Here is a 20155-nt window from a genome sequence, read left to right as displayed (position 1 = left end):
AATGATGATTGAAAAATCACGACAGATTAGGGACTTTGCTTATTGAAGTTAGCAATGTAACTTAGTTAGGCGCTTCTTAATATTCCGAAGAGCTTAATGTTGTAGGAGTCATTATTTATCTACCTTAGCTCCTTCTTATTTATTATCATGTATCAACTCATGTCATCTTAATGCTTTACATGTCGTTTAACTGTTGACCGGATGTGTTACGGTTAATTTATGTTGTAATAATTAGCCATTAATATAAAAAATGACTTAACATGGAAAACATTAATGTTCTTCTCAACAAAGGATGGTTTTTTCCTTCTTAAAACATAAATAATGCTGGATGATCTCTTCCTGAATCGAACATTATTATAACCCTTAAAGACTCTACATAAAGAATCTATAATTATTCACTTTTAAATAACAAAGCCCCAAAAAAGCGTTCTTGGTGTATAGTAATAAGTACCTTTATTGTGCAGCCTAGCAGAAATCTTAAGCAACGCTCAGCAAAAGCAGTACATTAAGGGATAATACTTGTTCAAGGTTGAAGCAAGACGCCATGCACTTTCGCTGTTTTTGCGGCTTCTCAAATGAGAATACCGTTAAAGGGATTGTATTTTGTGGGTTTCTCGCTCTATCTGCGTCAAACTAAAGGCTTTGTCTCTGGCAAGTGGCGCCTGATAAGTAGATCCTTGTTTTCTTCAACATATCTCACTATTATAATTGTCTGCCCAGACATAGACCCAGATTGCGGCGTCAGTAGAACAATATAAGTCTTACCTCGACCATAATCTTCAGAAGGCGTACGTGACCGTAGCTCTACCAACATAAAAAATGGTTTTAAAATATTTTTCCATCTCGTTATCTTAAATATCATACTCGTTAAGTCACTTAACCGAGACGCAGACATAAGCTGTGATATACGGAACAACTTTCTGGGATTTCTGGGAAATTTGTAAAATGTAAACGCATGTGGTACCTATGTGAAATTAAGTAGGTAGGTACTTGATTATTTTAAAGATTTTTGTTCTTGTCTCTTCTCTAAATATTTTCTTCTTAGCCGTGTGTGAGGCTGCTGAGTCCAAGAGTAGGTAGTCTTGTAGGTACAATCCCAATCTCCTACTCAATTGAAATTCAATAACTGTATCTGACCCACATGATGTGTTTAGAAATAAATGTAATAGGTACCTACATACCTACTTCTTCTTCACCACAATTTCTCACAAGATTCGATCGGTACCTAAAGCAACCAATAATTTTTAGAACTGACGTAAACTTAGAGGATACGGTAATCGCATAATATCAACGTTTGTATTCTGGACATTAAAGAGAGTGTACCTAACATTAATTAGTCCTAGCGTAGATATCACATATTAAAAAGGGTCTGTGACCTTTGATAGCACCTACGTGAAGTCATGTTGAGAATCCCCGTTTTTTATATGAATTCGTCCGTAGCTTAGACGTGAGGTGAATTCTGCTTTTATTGATGAGACTGACAGCACACATTAATTAGCTACAGAAATTATTGAACGTGTAGTATTTTTTTCTTAGTGGCGAGTACTTATTGCTCGCTTGTGTCAAGTAAGTAAGTAATTTTACTTTTACCTATTTTATGCCCTTACTAAAGAAGTCCCTAAGTTATAAAGTGGTTACAAAGCAGTAATATAAAACCCTTGACCATTTTTCGCATAATAAAACAGTCGCAAATAAGTTATGTAAATAAAAATAGCGATTGACGTCAAAAGCTAAAATTGCTTCCCAAAATTGTCCATTGTATGGGAACTACAATTGTATTTTTATAGCCTTATCAATTTATCATGCCGTCTTCGTAATCACATGATATCACGATGCTCAATGACGAGATACAAAAACAAACGTCACACTCATGTAATTTCGTGACTTAAATTAAGTAGAGGTGATTTATGGAGTAAAGTCTAGTAAAGTAAAATACTAAAATATCATTGCGGTTCACAAACATAGCTAAACTTACTTAAACCAAGAGAGCAGTATGAAATTATTATGTCAATACTTTACAATGAGCTATAACTTTTATTTTTGTACCTAGCCTAGGTACCTATTATGAAAATTTTCCTTGTATTTGTATTTTTATAAATTAGTGACGAATGACGAATTGACACACGTAAAGTAAGTAGGTAAGAGGTGCTTGTTATATTTTATGTTCTTCTGATATTGTAGAATGGATAACATATTTCAAGGGTACGTGCATTCCTTCTAACAACAGTTGATGTTTGTCTGGAGCACCCTTGCTTTATAAAACCATTGAATTGATACTATTCAAATTGCATAATAAAAATATAATCCAGTCGGCGTTATAAACAGAAATGAGAAAGCGTAACAGGAATTTTAAGTAAGAAACGACCACCAAGCTTTTGTTACGTATGTTTAAAACAAGTTTATTTTGTTGATAAGGCCGAAGAAATGTCTGGGACGTGTCGTTGACTCCTGCTGTGGAGCATTTAACCTTATTATAAATAAGTATAATATAATTGCAACCGCCAATGTAATAAGAACCCTTTTCTATTAATAATTTTTCGAAATAATTTTTTACTAAGCTCGAAAGCCAGCTAATTTCGCTTAGTTTTTCAAGAAAGTTAAATGTTCTGATTCCATGATTATTTCTTAGAAAGTGGTCGTCCTTCTGTAAGTTGAGCTCTATGTTATCTTCATTGACATTATTATCTACCGACCTATTATTACTAGAACATCCTAATGTGGCGCCGCTAATAACAAAATGGTCATTTTCCGTTGTGAATTGCCTTATCACGCAGTAATGATGATTTATATCACAATCACGCTAATTATCTACTAAATCAGGGTCGTTCGTGATAAATTACACATTTGGAAATAAACTCAGTACCTACATGCAGCTCTATCTTTTGTTATTCTGCTAACTTATGAAACAAAACATGATTGTTATTGCAAGTGTGAATCAGAGTCTAAATTAAGTTCTTACCGTTGAATGTGTCGTAAGCAGTAGGTTGATACTCTTCCCGGAACGTATCCTGCGCGTACGCGGCTATTAAAGAGCTTTTCCCTACTGCCCCATCCCCCACCAACACACACTTTATCTTCTCCTTCTTCCCACCTTTCACCTTCCTCCTATCCTTAATTTGGAACATCCGATTCAAAGTCCTCCTGGTTTTCTTATCGCGTACAGTCCACTCGTTAACTTTATCACAGCAATTTAAGTCTTCCGACACATCATCGCGAATCACAGTTCGTCCGTTTTCTTCAGCCACTTCGGAATAATCGTAATCGTCCTCGTCCCTCCGTTGGATGGGAAACTGGCTAGGGCTATGCACGCCAAACACAAAGGGCCCGTCTCGCTCTGGGAGACGGTTAGCAATCCCGTTGGCAGGCGCCGGAGGTTTTGCATAATGCACTGTAGGAGCGCGGTACTGATTGGACAGGTATTCTGCCGAAGCGTGAGGGTCGAACCTAAAAACTAGTTCAGCTTCTCTCCGGTCCAAGCTCAGCTCCGGCGGCGCTACTTTGTCTTGAAAGTAGCCGACTTTCTCACGTGCCCGCGTCTCCTGCAGTCGTCTTTCGAGTTCGACGTTCGATGGTTTCCAGTAATCCGGTCGGTATTCGTATGGGTAATCTGTGGGTAAGTTCCTGGGAGCAGGCAAAGGCCGTTGCGAGCTCGTTTCGCGGGGAGGTGCGCGCGGTGGGATCACTAAAGGCTTTTGCGGTTCCGCCAACAGCGGTCGTCGCGCCGACAGGTTCGTGTTCCTGTTGAACATGATCCCTTCTAGACTGGGAGACATTTGCACTGTCACGAGTGTGGACCAACAAGAGGTTTATCGAGGCGTGCGTACGCGCACATTACTCGGCGCCGCGATGTTATCGCTTGCGGGAAAGTCTCGTGCGATTAAAGTGACTCGCGGCCGGCGGCAACGTATCGTTCTGACGGAGAACACAGCGCGACTGCCTGCCCGCTGACTGACGGGCCGGTAGCAGCGCTCCCCGCGCCGGTGAAATGACCTGTTGCTTCTGTTACCTGTTCAGGTAAAAACGACCGTTTTGCGAGCCAACGCAGCTGCTGCCCGCGAACAAAGCACGTCATATGGCGACACTAGACGACTTACTTTAACCTCGCAAGGTACTCATTCAACGAAACGATGAATGAAAATGTACGTGGTTTGTATTATAAAATGTTCGTTACCTACCATGACGTGTGAATGGAGTTACAAATTTGGTTAGAATCGTCCAACTGAATACTTACAAACCTTATTAATTCAACAGGAAGACATTTAGTTCAATGTTACCTATGCCACAGGATTCCATAATTGGATTAAGTTATTATTATAGATAAATAGTACCTACTGATTAATAATACAGTAATCATTCTTATTATTTACTAGTCCGTTCCGTATCCAATACAACAAAAAACAAAAGTAGTAACATCATGGCCCCTTAAAACTTCTTACTTACCTACATTTAAAAACAAGTAACAACCAAGATCCGCATCCTAAATAGCACAAAGCATAACTTCTCTACTATAATTGATTCCTAATTAGAAAAACGTAGAGGTACCTACTTTGTATTTGGACTTGTTTTTCTCTTACTTAATAGCTTACCTTTAATTTAATACTTAACAACTTCAGACACTTCAAAAACAATATTTTTGATTTTTCTCTTGTCAGGTTAATTACTATAACTTAGCTATGGTTATTATTCACAAAAAACACCCGCCCTTTATTTTTATGCAACATTACATTATTTATTGGCCAAAATAATGACCATCACATACCTAATTTGAGAAATCAAAGAAGAGATTAAAGAAAATTCGCGCCACTAACTTGCGATAACTGACAAGATGACTGACACTGACATTTATTTTTTTCATGGCCAACACTGCCTCTAGTGTTGTAATTACGGCTTGGATTCTTGGATTTTACAAAGATTTTACGTTTTATACAAAAAAAATCCTCTGTGATAATGTTTTCTGAGCAATAAACGTTAGATCGTTTTATTAAATATAATCTCAGTTTATGTGAATAGATGGAAAACAACAAAGAATTGATTGTAAAAAGTATCTACTAAAAGGATTTTAATGAAACTTCAAATCAAATCAATTTTACCATTGAACTAAGAACAATACTATAAATCCAAGCAAGTAAAGCTGCGGACAAAAGCTAGTCCGTCGTTGGTTGTTGTTACGCGTAGCCATTGCATTATTACGCCGCACTATGTTTTACGTTATCTGTGATGTAAAACGGGCACGTGTTGTGTGTATCTGTCAAAACTGACAGTTTTACAAAAACAAATGTGCGAAAATCGTGCCTTGAGCATTGATTTTATTACATTTATTTAATTTGTTATTTACAATAATAAGAAAATCAACTAACTTCTATAAAATAAGACTTCACAATGGCCAAATTTAAACTAAGTAAGTTGTTTATTAAATATTATTTGGTTAGTTTTACTCGAAACAATTTTGCGTTTATATTCCTCAAAAAACATTTTAGAGTAAATTAAATTATAATTTGGTACATAAACCCCTCTTAATCTAATAATATTTAGCCACTGTCTAATTATTGTATTTTATGTGGGCTCTGCAATTATTCTAAAGAATCATGATAGGTTATGAATGCAACATGCTTTTTTAAGAATATTTATTTTAGTAAGGTAATATGTAGATGAAAAATCTCATATTTACTATAGGAGTTACGTTACTGCATTTTATATCATTCAAAATAAATACTTAACCTGTAAAATATTTAATTAACCTAAGAATGCATAAATTGTTTTGAAAAATCCATGCATGGATTCTTCACATAAATGCTGCATCTTCCAACATGGAAAATGGTTTGATTATTATTCACAAGTTTATTCACTAATTTATTTTTTCATTGCAGAAAAGCCATCAAAGAGGCAGCCAGCTCGTCTTCGCTACAAAATTGAAAAGAAAGTTAGAGATCACAACCGCAAACTCAAGAAAGAAGCAAAAAAGAATCCTAAATCAAAGAAACCCAAGACGGTTGTGGTGCCCAATGTCTGCCCCTTTAAGGAAGAGATTTTAAAAGAAGTGGAAGCAGTCAAGAAACACAAAGAGGAAGAAAGACAGAAGAGAAAGGAATTGGCAAAGTTGGAAAAACAAAAGAAGATTGAAGAAAAGAAGAACAGTAAAATCAGTATGGATACCTTGGTAATTACATTTTTATAACAGGCGTAAACTTTTTTATTAAAAATCATATCATTTTGTGTAGTGTTTATATCTGTGTCTGTAGAACAGAATAGCATTCTCTTTTAGGCTAATTGATACTGAGAACTTGTTTTATATTATCCACATGTAATAATTTTGGAAAAATTCGCACCATTGAAGCCATTAGACAGAATAATAATAATAATTTTGGAATGAGGGGTAGATGAAATAAAGGCCACAGCTGGAGGTGGATGGGCAACAGCTGCAGGAGATAGAGGAGAGTGGAAACAGTTGGAGGAGGCCTTTGCCAAAAAAGGCACACAGACAAGTGTCAATTAGAATAATATTAAACTCAATCAATTTTAACCCTTAAGTAACATCGTTATTTTTGGTTACACATTGAACACCCTGGGGTAAAAAAATAACCCCAAGCGGAAATTGAAAAATTTTAAGTAAATATTTAAAATCAATTCAATTTGTAATTTATATGTATTAGCGGGCTCACTAAATTATACGATTGCTTTAAAAAATCGTCTATCGAGCATAAATAAACATCTAAAATAAATCATAACAAAAAACAAAGAATTTTTCATTTGCAACTAATAGTCTCCACAATGGTCTTCTAGAAAAATCTTGGAAAGTTATTATGGGGACCAAAAACTAACACTAATCGGACATTGAATAGATGCTTTATACACATTTTAAACTCAAAGTTAAATAAAATGAAAATTTCTGGACTTATAACAAAGCAAAATAAAAAAACTTGTTTTTTATAAAATTATCAGAAATCATTTTTTATTTTATTTTATTCCAAATTATTGTTTTCAAAACACATCAAACACACTGAATTATTACGTAATAATGACTTTTGAGCTCTATTTCTGTGTCGAATTTATGAACGCTCTGTTCTGAGGGGATGTCTTCAAACTTCGAAAAGTATCATGTAAATCAGGCTCTATTTATCTCTCTGCATTCTCGAGACAACTGACTACTTGATATTCATATAAATATTGACTCATTTTGTTTAAATATTATAAAAACCTATTAATAACATGTTAGGTGATGATAAATTAAAGCTTGCGTAACTAACANGCCAAAGCCTTTGCTTACAAGTAGTCACTGTTATCACAAAAAGATGCTATTTTTAACTATTTGCCTAATCAATAACTTGTATATTACCACAATTACAAAATAAAACCATAGTAGGTACTTTCTTTCGCCAAGTCGGGGAGCGCAATCAGTCATGAACTGTACAGGTTGTAACCTGCTCACCAACTGCGCTTCGGACAAAATTTGCACGGGAGGTGAAAGAACGCATCCCGCACAATCGTACGATACTCAGCCCATCCACTTCCGATGTAAAACTAATGAGATAATCTCGATTTTGTAACCCGCACAATTGTATTGGAGCGGTCCGAAAGGGTTATTAAAAACCATGTTTCATTTTGTGTAGTGTTTATATCTGTGTCTATAGAACAGAATAGCATTCTCTTTTAGGCTAATTGATACTGAGAACTTGTTTTATATTATCCACATGTAATAATTTTGGAAAAATTCGCACCATTGAAGCCATTAGACAGAATAATAATAATAATTTTGGAATGATGGGTAGATGAAATAAAGGCCACAGCTGGAGGTGGATGGGAACAGTTGCAGGAGATAGAGGAGAGTGTAAACAGTTGGAGGAGGCCTTTGCCAAAAAAGGCACACAGACAAGTGTCAATTAGAATAATATTAAACTCAATCAATTTTAAACTCTGTATGTCTGAATATAGGCTTATATTATTATTACTAGCTTTCCGCCCGCGGCTTCGCCCGCATGGAATTTTGTCTGTCACAGAAAAACTTTATCGCGCGCGTCCCTGTTTCAAAAACCGGGATAAAAACTATCCTATGTTCTTTCCCGGGACTCAAACTATCTCTATGCCAAATTTCATCAAAATCGGTTGCGAGGTTTAAGCGGGAAAGCGTAACAGACAGACAGACAGAGTTACTTTCGCATTTATAATATTAGTTGGGAAGTTGGGATTAAATAATTTTGGATCTAACATGATTGTAATAATTTCATTACTTTAGCAGTAATCTATCATTAAATATTTGATAATTAAAATCTAATCTAAAGCAATAAAATAGTATTTAATGTTTTAGGATACAGTAACAATAAATGTTTTAAGTCTTAATATAGTGTATTTCCAAATGATTGCAGGTTGCAAATGCAGAAGCCAGGGGGAAAGTACATGATGTATTCAAGAGTGGTGAAATGCAAAGTGATGATGTTGAGTTCGGAAAGGACAAAAGCCAAGAAAACTCCCTCAAAGCCTATTACAGAGAGTTCAAAAAGGTCATCTCTGAAGCTGATGTCATATTAGAAATTGTTGATGCAAGAGACCCATTAGGTAATACATCTCGAGTCTTTCTATATCATTTCAAACAGTTTAAACCCATTATCCATAATGGCTTAGCATAAGTAGTAAATAAAGCAAATGGTTTATCTTTCTGTTTTTTCACCAACTACATCAGTGTATTTATTTGACCATGATACTTTGTTGTATGTATTCAAGTTATTTATTTAAAAAATCCATTTCCAGGTACCCGCTGCATCCAAGTAGAGGAGGCAGTTAGAGAGTCCGGCAAACGGCTCGTTCTAGTCCTTAACAAGGCCGATCTAGTCCCACGTGATAATCTTACCGCTTGGCTGAAGTATTTACGAAGGACAGCACCCGCCGTACCGTTCAAAGCTTCCACACAGGATCAACAGCATAATTTGGGAAGGAAAAAGATGAAACATGTTGTTAAGGAGAAGGAAATGAAAGGTTAGTATTTTGTAATAATCAACTACTGCAGAGCTTCTAGAACCTATTGTTGCCACTCTCATTTTGTCAATGTCAATTTGTCATTTTTGGACGACACCCCTCTGCTCAAAAACTAATGTGATAGATGAAACAGAAAATCTTGCAGCTGATCAATTGACTGGCTTTATCAGCCTTTGCTACTCTTCCTTTGGATGAGAATGAGGAGTGTCCTGCTGAAGAGGACTTTGGACACATATTAAATCAACAGGGATCATAATATCTGCTTATACATAGATTGTGGTTCATTGTATACAGTGTGAGTCACGTTAAAGTGTACATATAAAAATAGATGAAACTAGACCTATTTTTATCGACAAAAAAGAGGTCAAAAATTTTTTGAGTTTTTTTTTTAATTTTTTATAGATTATTTTTTTTCCAATTACTTATTGTAAAGAAAACGTAATAACTTTTAAACTAAGCGGTATATCCTGATAAAATAAAAACAGTAATAATGCTAAATAACAGGCAATACTAAAAAAGTACATAAAATACACAAAAAATGCCAACAAATAATAAAAAATGATACTTTTTGAAAAAAATCTGCTTTTAAATTCGTGTTTTTTTTGTTATTTGATAAATTTCTCCAAAAAATGCCCGTATTACAGGTGGTTTTTATTACTTTGTATTATTCTCTATCGTATTATCTTTGTAAAACCAAAAATCGCATGTCTCTATCCCTATCACAACATTTGCTATGACCGTTTGAACAAAGGCCTGCCACAACATTATTCTCCGCTACTGGTAGAGACAATTTTAATTTTAACTAAAATGCTTATTTTACTTCGAAATCTTTTGTTTTTATTTGAAATCTAACTTGTCTTTATCAAAATTACAAATCTAGAGCCATTTTCAGTTTTGTTGTTAACGAAGCGTTGAATGGCGCGCCCGGAGAGGCTTAGTTTAAACTATCATTGCAAACGTTGGGATAGGGATAGAGACATGCGATTGTAGGTTTTACGAAGGTAATACGATAGAAAATAATACAAAGTAATAAAAACCACCGGTTATGGGGGCATTTTTTGGAGAAATTTATCAAATAACCAAAAAAACACTAATTTTAAAGCAGATTTTTTTCAAAAAGTATCATTTTTTATTATTTGTTGGCCTTTTTTGTGTATTATATGTATTTTTTTAGTATCGCCTGTTATTTAGCAATATTACTGTTTTTATTTTATCAGGATATACCGCTTAGTTTAAAGTTATTACGTTTTCTTTACAATAAGTCATTGGAAGAAAAAAAATTCTATAATTTTTTTTAAAAAAATCTCAAAAATTTTTTGACCTCTTTTTTGTCGATAAAAATAGCGTCTAGTTTCATCTATTTTCATATGTACACTTTAACGTGACTCACACTGTATAATAGGCACAAAAAGAATTGAGTCTGATGATGAAACAATTTTCTTTTTTTTTACTGTATTTTTTTGACGTTCATAAGTGCCACTAGTGATCAAAATTGAATAAAACATTTTATTGGTATTATTATTTAAAACATAATGACTGTATTTGCTAGAGTAAAATATTACATAATAATATTAAAGTTAAACCTAATTAACACTTATACACATCCCACATTATAGCTTTCCCTACCACCACTTCGGGACACCATAATGGGCTGGTGCTGAGAAGTGGTGGAAGAAACTCTGTCACAATGAGGGCTATCGTTTTAGCGCTCACCAGTTAGCGCCACTGTAGAGTAAAGTCCTGTCACTTGCTAGTAGCGAGACAGTGGCACCAACTGGTGAGCGCTAAAGTGGTAGGAGGACTATCGCATTTGCACTCATCAAGATGGCGCCACTGTAGAGTAAGGTCCTGTCACTCGCCAGGGGTGCCAACTTTTAAGTATAAAAACGATAGCCCTCATTGTCTAAGAGACACAGTGCTGAAAATATTTTTGATTTTGAATGTTTATTTTACTCCAAAATTACGTTCCTAGGCTCAGCATGCGTAGGCGCCGAGTTACTAATGAGCATCCTGGGCAACTACTGCCGCAACAAGGGTCTGAAGACATCGCTCACAGCTGGCGTGGTAGGGCTGCCCAATGTGGGCAAGAGCTCCATCATCAACAGCCTTAACAGGTCCAAGGCATGCAACGTGGGAAGCACTCCGGGTGTCACCAAGTATGTAAATAAATCTATTCTATTCTCGTTGTCTCATCATCATCATCATCTCAGCCATAGGACGTCCACTGCTGAACATACATAGGCCTCCCCCAATGCTTTCCATGTTACCCGGTTGGTAGCGGCCTGCGTCCAGCGCTTTCCTGCTACCTTTATGATGTCGTCGGTTCACCTTGTGGGTGGACGTCCCACGCTGCGTTTTCCGGTACGCGGCCTCCACTCCAGAACCTTGCTGCCCCATCGGCCGTCAGTTCTGCGTACTATGTGCCCTGCCCATTGCCACTTCAGCTTGCTAATCCGTCGGGCTATTCTCATTGTCTCCTACCTCGTATAGGTAGCAAGAAGGTGCTGGATGCAGGCCGGTAGCAATAGATAATTATGGAAGTCATTGGGGGAGGCCTATGTTCAGCAGTGGATGTCTTATGGCTGAAATGATGATGAAGATGGTCATGTCTCCTACCAGTTTGGCAACTGCTTCTTAGCACCAGGTGATATGTTGTCCAAGAGTGGTGGTAGAGTAATTGATGGACACTGGACAGAAATTAGTTGCTTTGTCATTCAGTAGTGGATAGATGTTGAATAAAAAAGCATGTCGTCTCCACTTTTTTTTAAGTAACATGCAATCTATGCTATATCTGTAATACAAAGTCCAGGATTCAGGAGTCAGGATTCCTTTTCTTTCTTATGTGAGGTGTGAGAATCACATTGACACAATGTGTGTCTACAAAATTTGACTTCTAATTGAAAATTGAAATCTGACTTAAAAATATCTTTCAGACAAATGCAAACCGTCCAACTAGACTCCAAGATCAAGATCCTGGACAGCCCGGGTATCGTGTTCCACTCGGGTGCCGAGTCAGACGCGACGGTCGCGTTAAAAAACGCTATCCGGGTCGGCAGTCTCAAAGACCCGGTTACTCCGGCTACGGCGATCCTGCAGAGAGCCAATAAGCAGACGCTGGTCGATCTGTATTCTGTGCCAGTCTTTAGTACACCGCAGGTGAGAATTCCTTTTTTTACAGATATAACATAGCACATTAATCTATAATATATAAAGCTCGATTACCACTCACTGACTGACTCACTGACTGATCAGGGGTATTTTTGGGGTATTTAGAGGGGAGAGGGGTAAAATTGTTAGTGTTTGTTTTTTACTAGATTTTTTGACACCCAGGTTTTTTAGATTTTTTGAACCAAAAAACAAAATGGCGGCATTTTTTGAAACATCAACTTTTTTGTTTTTGGTCCTGAATTTTTTCTTTTTTGGTGGTTTGTTGGGGTTGTCAAGGTGTGTTTAAAAATGTGAGAAAAAAACGGAAAAACAAAATGGCCGCGCCGCCATCTTGGATTGAAAATGCGATTTCGAGGTGTTTTTAGGGAGGTGTTACTCCGAGATGCGCCATTTTTTTTGAAAAATTCTTTTAAATATTTAGGCGCTGTATAGTCTGCTTTAGAGCCTCATTCACAGATTATCAAAAAACAAGATGGCGGCTGAGCCGTCGGCCATTTTGTTGCGATCAAAAAATTCCCAAATTTTGGTAGCAATTTTCCGGCAGATGGCGACACCGGAGTAGGGTACAATGTTCCGGGCGATTATTGGTCTGTTATTCGAGTGTTGCCATGAATCGGAAAAAACTACCATTTTGGAAGAAAATTTTCCACCACGGCCCCGGATAGTAGAAAATGGAAATTTCCAAAAATTCCATAAGCTTGGAATGCAGTCTGGTGACATTTGGGGACCCAAATGACATTTCACCATTTTTATGAAAAAAGTCTGGCAACACTGAAAGTTATGGGGAAAAATTTTTTTTGCGACATGGGTGTCTTTAAAGTTAGTGACAGACAGAAGGAGTCGTTGCAGAAAAAAAATAAAAATGACGTTTGGTTGTATATACGACCCAGATTATGGGAAAAATCCGAAATGTCAAAAAATCAAGATGGCGGCGGCGTGGGCGGCCATTTTGTGAAAAGTTGAAAATTTCGAAATTTTGGAATTCATTTTTCGAGTAGTTGGCAACACTTTGGAAAGTCGAGTTGTATGAGGCGGTTGTGTGTNAATCTTACTGCTTGGCTGAAGTATTTACGAAGGACAGCACCCGCTGTACCGTTCAAAGCTTCCACACAGGATCAACAGCATAATTTGGGAAGGAAAAAGATGAAGCATGTTGTTAAGGAGAAGGAAATGAAAGGTTAGTATTTTGTAATAATCAACTACTGCAAAGCTTCTAGAACCTATTGTTGCCACTCCCATTTTGTCAATGTCAATTTGTCATTTTTTTTGCGACACCCCTCTGTTCAAAAATAATATGATAGATGAAACAGAAAATCTTGCAGCTGATCAATTGACTGGCTTTATCAGCCTTTGCTACTCCTCTACCTTTGGATGAAAATGAGGAGTGTCCTGCTGAAGAGTTCTTTAGACACACTTATTAAATCAACAGGGATCATATCTGCTAAAACATAGATTGTGGTTCATTGTAGATATAAGCACAAAAATAATTGAGGAGAGTTTATGATGATGAAACAATTTTCTTTTTTTTTTACTGTATTTTTTGTTGTTCATAAGTGCCACTAGTGGTCAAAATTGAATAAAATATTTTATTAGTATTATTATTTGAAACGTTATGACTGTATTTGCTAGAATAAAATATTACATAATAATATTAAAGTTAACTACTTAATTAACCTAACCTAAACCTAATTAACTCTTATACACATCCCACATTATAGCTTGCCCTACCACCACTTCGGGACACCATAATGGGCTGGTGTTGAGAAGTGGTGGAAGAAACTCTTGTCACGATTGTCTAAAAGAGACACAGTGCTGAAAATATTTTAGATTTTGAATGCTTATTTTAAATTACGTTCCTAGGGTCAGCATGCGTAGGCGCCGAGTTACTAATGAGCATCCTGGGCAACTACTGCCGCAACAAGGGTCTGAAGACATCGCTCACAGCTGGCGTGGTAGGGCTGCCCAATGTGGGCAAGAGCTCCATCATCAACAGCCTCAACAGGTCCAAGGCATGCAACGTGGGAAGCACTCCGGGTGTCACCAAGTATGTAAATAAATCTATTCTATTCTCGTTGTCTCATCATCATCATCATCTCAGCCATAGGACGTCCACTGCTGAACATACATAGGCCTCCCCCAATGCTTTTCATGTTACCCGGTTGGTAGCAGCCTGCGTCCAGCACTTTCCTGCTACCTTTATGATGTCGTCGGTCAACCTTGTGGGTGGACGTCCCACGCTGCGTTTTCCGGTACGCGGCCTCCACTCCAGAACCTTGCTGCCCCATCGGCCGTCAGTTCTGCGTACTATGTGCCCTGCCCATTGCCACTTCAGCTTGCTAACCCGTCGGGCTATTCTCATTGTCTCCTACCTCGTATAGGTAGCAAGAAGGTGCTGGATGCAGGCCGGTAGCAATAGATAATTATGGAAGACATTGGGGGAGGCCTATGTTCATCAGTGGATGTCTTATGGCTGAAATGATGATGAAGATGGTGATGTCTCCTACCAGTTTGGCAACTGCTTCTTAGCACCAGGTGATATGTTGTCCAAGAGTGGTGGAAGAGTAATTGATGGACACTGGACAGAAATTAGTTGCTTTGTCATTCAGTAGTGGATAGATGTTGAATAAAAAAGCATGTCGTTTCCACTTTTTTTTAAGTAACATGCAATCTATGCTATATCTGTAAGTCAGTCCAGGAGTCAGGATTCCTTTTCTTTCTTATGTGAGGTGTGAGAATCACATTGACACAATGTGTGTCTACAAAATTTGACTTCTAATTGAAAATTGAAATCTGACTTAAAAATATCTTTCAGACAAATGCAAACCGTCCAACTAGACTCCAAGATCAAGATCCTGGACAGCCCGGGTATCGTGTTCCACTCGGGTGCCGAGTCGGACGCGACTGTCGCGCTCAAAAACGCTATCCGGGTCGGCAGTCTCAAAGACCCGGTTACACCCGCTACAGCCATTCTGCAGAGAGCCAACAAGCAGACGCTGGTCGATCTGTATTCTGTGCCAGTCTTTAGTACGCCGCAGGTGAGAATTCTTTTGTATACAGATATTATAACATAGCACATTAAGTGTAAAACGCTATCCGGGTCGGCTGTCTCAAAGACCCGGTTACACCCGCTACAGCCATCCTGCAGAGAGCCAATAAGCAGACGCTGGTCGATCTGTATTCTGTGCCAGTCTTTAGTACGCCGCAGGTGATAATTCTTTTTTATACAAATAATATAACATAGCACATTAAGTGTCTGATAAAGTTAGATGGTCGCGTTTAAGAACGCTATCCGGGTCGGCAGTCTTAAGGACCCGGTTACAGTGATCCTGCAGAGAGCTAAGAAACAGACGCTGGTCGATCTGTATTCTGTGCCAGTCTTTAGTACGCCACAGGTGAGAATTCTTTTTTATACAGAGAATATAACATAGCACATTAAGTGTCTGATAAAGATAGACGGTCGCGTTCAAAAACGCTATCCGGGTCGGCAGTCTCAAGGACCCGGTTACACCCGCTACAGCCATCCTGCAGAGAGCCAATAAGCAGACGCTGGTCGATCTGTATTCTGTGCCAGTCTTTAGTACGCTGCAGGTGAGAACTTTTATAAAGTAGTACGGTGGCTCTTTAGAAAGCTATCCGGGTCGGCAGTCTCAAAGACCCGGTTACACTCGCTACAGCCATCCTGCAGAGAGCTATTAAGCAGACGTTGGTTGATCTGTAATTCTGTACTCTGTGCCGGTGTTTAGTACGCCACAGGTGAGAACTTTTATAAAGTAGTATCCGGGTCGGCAGTCTCAAAGACCCGGTTACGGCGATCCTGCAGAAAGCTAACAAGCAGACGTTGGTTGATCTATACTCTGTGCCGGTGTTTAGTACGCCGCAGGTGATAACTTATGTACTCTTAACGATATGATGGCATGAGTGAAACATATGAAAACTTATGGAATAGAAAAAAAAACATGTCTATAGTTCATATTTATTCATTTATTTAAAATTTTATGACACAATATCGCAGAGCAGTGCAAATGGTGAACTTAATGCCCTGTGGCGTTCTCTTCCAGTCAACCTTACAATAAAATAATGCAATTTCTACTTATTTGTAGGAATTCTTCGCGAGTTTGGCGCAACGCATGGGCAGATTCAAGAAAGGCGGAGTGCCAGATCAAGAAGCGGCTGCTAGGATTCTGCTCAATGACTGGAATACTGGCAAGGTATGTACAAAAATTGGAATTTAATCTTTTTTTAATTTGCAAGGTTGTTCTTCGATTTACAAGAGCTTAATCCTGAAATGTTAGATCACATTTTACCATTTTGATGTACTAGTTAACTAGATTTTGAGCCATGTAGAAAATCAATCTAAATTAATCTGACCTGTGACGAAAGTGTAATAAAAATCTTGAATTGAGCCTACTTGTACCTACATAAAGAAAATCGTTAGCGTGAAATAGATTTCAACGGTTTTAGGGTTTTCACACTACAAACACCTACTGTAGGTATTTACAAAACTAACAATTTCTATTAGCACGGAAAATCCCTCCGCCAACCCATGATCTTACCTGCCTCACGGCGTACGAACCGAATATCAGGCATAGGTACTGCTCGAGAATCTTTTCCCTTTGCGCCATACTTCACTCCCTACAAATTTATCTATACTGTCCCTTCGTGTTGAACATGAATATAAAGAAATTCATATCTAAAGAAAGAAAGAAATAGAATTTATTGAACACAGTAAGCACAAATTATAAACAATAACAACTCAAAATGAATATATAAAATAGTGGGCCACTGTGTCAATAGGCTCCCGCTCAGCATTTATCCTGACATGCTCGTAAGGGCATGTCAAGAAACTGGTCTTCCGTGAGAGCCCTTGTTGTGGCTTCGCGCATCCCTTCAGAGAGACATCAGACAGACTATCTAACATAACAAGTTCAGTTTTAAAAATATCCTCTTATCCAGGTCCGCTACTTCACGGAGCCGCCATTGACGCCCGATTCAGAAGTGCACGTGGACGCGAAGATTGTGTCTGCGGCTGCCCAGGAGTTCGACATCAACGCCTTCGAGGCCATGGAGACGGATGCCATGAACGAACTCAGCGCCAATGTTGCTGAAATTGAGCCTATCAAGGTAAGGTTAGGGACTGGAATTCGCTGCGTGCTGCTGTCTTTCCCGAAGACGAAGGATTATAGGCGAGAGTGAATAGGCACTTACAGGGCAGATATGTACCATCCTAGACTGCATCCCACTATACAGTGTGTCCGGGCATGTAGTGATCAAACTTTAAAGGCGTAATCTATGGACAATTTTATCGATGAAAATACTTCAAATTTGGGGCCTGACCCATTTCTCGAAAAATTACATCGATTTAAGTTTTTAATTTTTAGTTTTCACCTCTTCTTTAAAAAACAAGTGAAAGCGTGGGTAGCTTAACATTAATAGGCAAATATTTTATATCATGCGATAGCCAATAAAATTATCTATTAGTAGAAGAAGAAAACAGACACAAGTTTCATACATTTTATGGGAGTAAGAATGGATTTAATTAGAAAAATACATTACTTTTTTCACTTCTTTTTCAGTTATTTTCCAACACAAGAAAAACCAGGTCGTTAAGGTATGTTTTATTTCCATTGTATTTTTAGTATTTGAGCTATTCTACAAAACGAATGTAAATTTATTAGTCTACGTCTATTAGTTTCGACGTAATTGTTGAACAAAGATACCCCTTCCCAGCGGTTTCCATAGTAATCGGAATAGGTTGTGTGATTCTTTCAGGCAGTGTATTTTCGCATGTCGCGTGCGCTATGGAAACCGCTGGGAAGGGGTATCTTTGTTCAACAATTACGTCGAAACTAATAAACGTAGACTAATAAATTTACATTCGTTTTGTAGAATAGCTCAAATACTAAAATAAAACATACCTTAACTACCTGGTTTTTCTTGTGTTGGAAAATAACTGAAAAAGAAGTGAAAAAAGTAATGTATTTTTGTCATTAAATCCATTCTTACTCCCATAAAATGTATGAAACTTGTGTCTGTTTTCTTCTTCTAATAATAGATAATTTTATTGGCTATCGCATGATATAAAATATTTGCCTATTAATGTTAAGATACCTACGCTTTCACTTGTTTTTTAAAGAAGAGGTGTAAACTAAAAATTAAAAACTTAAATCGATGTAATTTTTCGAGAAATGGGTCAGGCCCCAAATTTGAAGTATTTTCATCGATAAAATTGTCCATAGATTACGCCCTTAAAGTTTGATCACTACAAGCCCGGACACACTGTATAACATCAGGTGCGACTGTGGTCAAATAACTGCTTTGTTATGCATAAAAAAAAATACAAAAAAAAGTTGTGTTATATTAGTTGGTTTTATTCAAATGTCGTCCACTGCTGGAAAAAGGTCTATCAAAGATTTCATTCACTGATTCCTGCATCAGATCTTGGTCCACCGAGTGAGCGGACATTACATTTACCAGTCCGTAGTCGCCACTCGAGAACTTTCAGTCATTTTACTATATAGTTATATGCCCTGTATACATTGGATTCAACGTCCATTTTGAGTTATGGTTTATTAGACATGAACTCGCGTCTAAAGAACGCAGTGATAAAGTAAAATAAAAGCTATATTTATTTGCGCGCAAGTATCTTCGTACTGCGCCTGCACGGGATTCTCATTGCCATGTCACCGATAATTCGCACGAGCTAGACATTATCGAATTCACTTGAGTGTGCTCAAATATTTTTTCACTCGTTTCAGAAATACCAAATTTGCATTTTATCGCCAACTAACAAGCATTAATTTCCCACAGATAACCAGCACCGGGCCTGTGACAATTAACGACGGCATGCAGGTCGACGAAGACGAATCCAGCATACTCCCTAAGTCCTTGAACATACGGTCGAAATTAGACAAAAGCAACAAGCAGAATGAACGCACGAAATCCGACCCAGAAATGGCAATAGAAGGCAACACTAAACAGAATAAATTAAGGAAAATGCAGTTCAAGAAAGATAAGAAGAAAAGAGCAAGAAATGAGAAGGTAGCAGGAAATTTAGCTGATGTTTTAGAAAACGTAACACTGACATCCATTAAGAAAAAAGATGACTATAATTTTAAAGAGGACTTTTCGTTATAGAAGATATATCACATTGTATTGTTGAATTTAAGGAGCAAAGAGTGTTAATATATCTTTCCGTTTTATAGTTATATACCTCTCACACTGATTCTGTAATTACATCCAAGAGGAATAAGATAGTTCTCTATCATTCATACCGTCACACTTCCACAGTGATCATATTTATAAAATCATAAATAAATTAATAATACAAAGTGAAGTTTTGTGTTTAATTAATTAGTTTCCTAGTTTTCTGGGTTTCTATTAAATTTTTTCCCGTTTCCATCTATCGAAAATGAGATTATACCTATAGGTTGCAAGGAAAAAGGTCTTTTCAAAACAAATACATAAAATATTAAAAGAAACATTTAACCTTAGACCGAAGAAACTTATAATAACACGTTCACAGTTCAACCTATGGGTAGGTATTGGTCACTTGGCAATAATAACATCGTGAATGAGATGCATTATCTCTCCTCCACAAAATGATTTAGCGCAGGCAGATAAGAAATATACTTACATACTTACCTACTAGCCTAGGCGCAAATCAATTATTCCCTTCAGTCAGAACACGATAAGGAAAAAAATGCGTAGAGCATCTGGCATTATCCCCATCCCCATCGATGCCTCAGATCCCAAATTCGTACCTATTCCCAAAAATTTCATCTGCCACGATAAGGTATAGTCGCGCTCGCGCACCACAATAACAAAATAGAGATTATGCTCAACGCTTCCCGAGGCTGCAAGTTTGAATTCCACAAGGCCTAAAGAGATAGTTATAAGAATAAATCATCAATAAAATCTAAGTTGTGAGAGAGTCCCTTCTTAGTGTATTTTTGAAAAGGCTAAATAATGGCTAGATAAGATTAAGCAATATTAGGTATTAACCTGATTAGCTTACAGACAA

The 20155-nt window shown here is 37.5% G+C and overlaps 2 protein-coding genes across 2 annotated transcripts in view; one reads left to right on the top strand and one right to left on the bottom strand.

Moving 5' to 3' along the window:
- The window catches only part of LOC114354262 (uncharacterized), a 47194-nt gene extending 43148 nt beyond the window's left edge, over window positions 1-4046 (bottom strand). The window contains exon 1 of the mRNA XM_028306550.1: window positions 2960-4046. Coding sequence (XP_028162351.1) covers window positions 2960-3773 — 814 coding nt within the window. The 5' untranslated portion in view covers window positions 3774-4046. The remainder of the gene's footprint in view (window positions 1-2959) is intronic.
- A 1201-nt stretch (window positions 4047-5247) lies between these two features.
- Ns1 (Nucleostemin 1) lies at window positions 5248-19468 on the top strand. The gene is made up of 10 exons (XM_028306556.1): window positions 5248-5398; window positions 5868-6157; window positions 8361-8550; window positions 8743-8834; window positions 13180-13312; window positions 13996-14179; window positions 14948-15170; window positions 16236-16343; window positions 17089-17256; window positions 18943-19468. Exons 1-10 carry the CDS (start codon window positions 5380-5382, stop codon window positions 19267-19269), a joined length of 1734 nt encoding a protein of 577 aa, XP_028162357.1. The 5' UTR covers window positions 5248-5379; the 3' UTR covers window positions 19270-19468.
- Window positions 19469-20155: the final 687 nt, after the last annotated feature.

This window comes from Ostrinia furnacalis, unplaced genomic scaffold (genome assembly GCF_004193835.3).
Source record: "Ostrinia furnacalis isolate ACB-3 unplaced genomic scaffold, ASM419383v2 OfSCF2036, whole genome shotgun sequence".
Classification (NCBI taxonomy): domain Eukaryota; kingdom Metazoa; phylum Arthropoda; class Insecta; order Lepidoptera; family Crambidae; genus Ostrinia; species Ostrinia furnacalis.
This window is presented reverse-complemented; position numbering and strand designations above follow the sequence as displayed.

What these genes read in the sequence shown, in the direction of transcription:
- Ns1 (XM_028306556.1), top strand. An exon ending in AGCACTCCGGGTGTCACCAA is followed by an intron (nt 14,180 to 14,947) that starts GTATGTAAATAA and finishes AATATCTTTCAG; the next exon opens with ACAAATGCAAACCGTCCAAC. An exon ending in CTGAAATTGAGCCTATCAAG is followed by an intron (nt 17,257 to 18,942) that starts GTAAGGTTAGGG and finishes AATTTCCCACAG; the next exon opens with ATAACCAGCACCGGGCCTGT.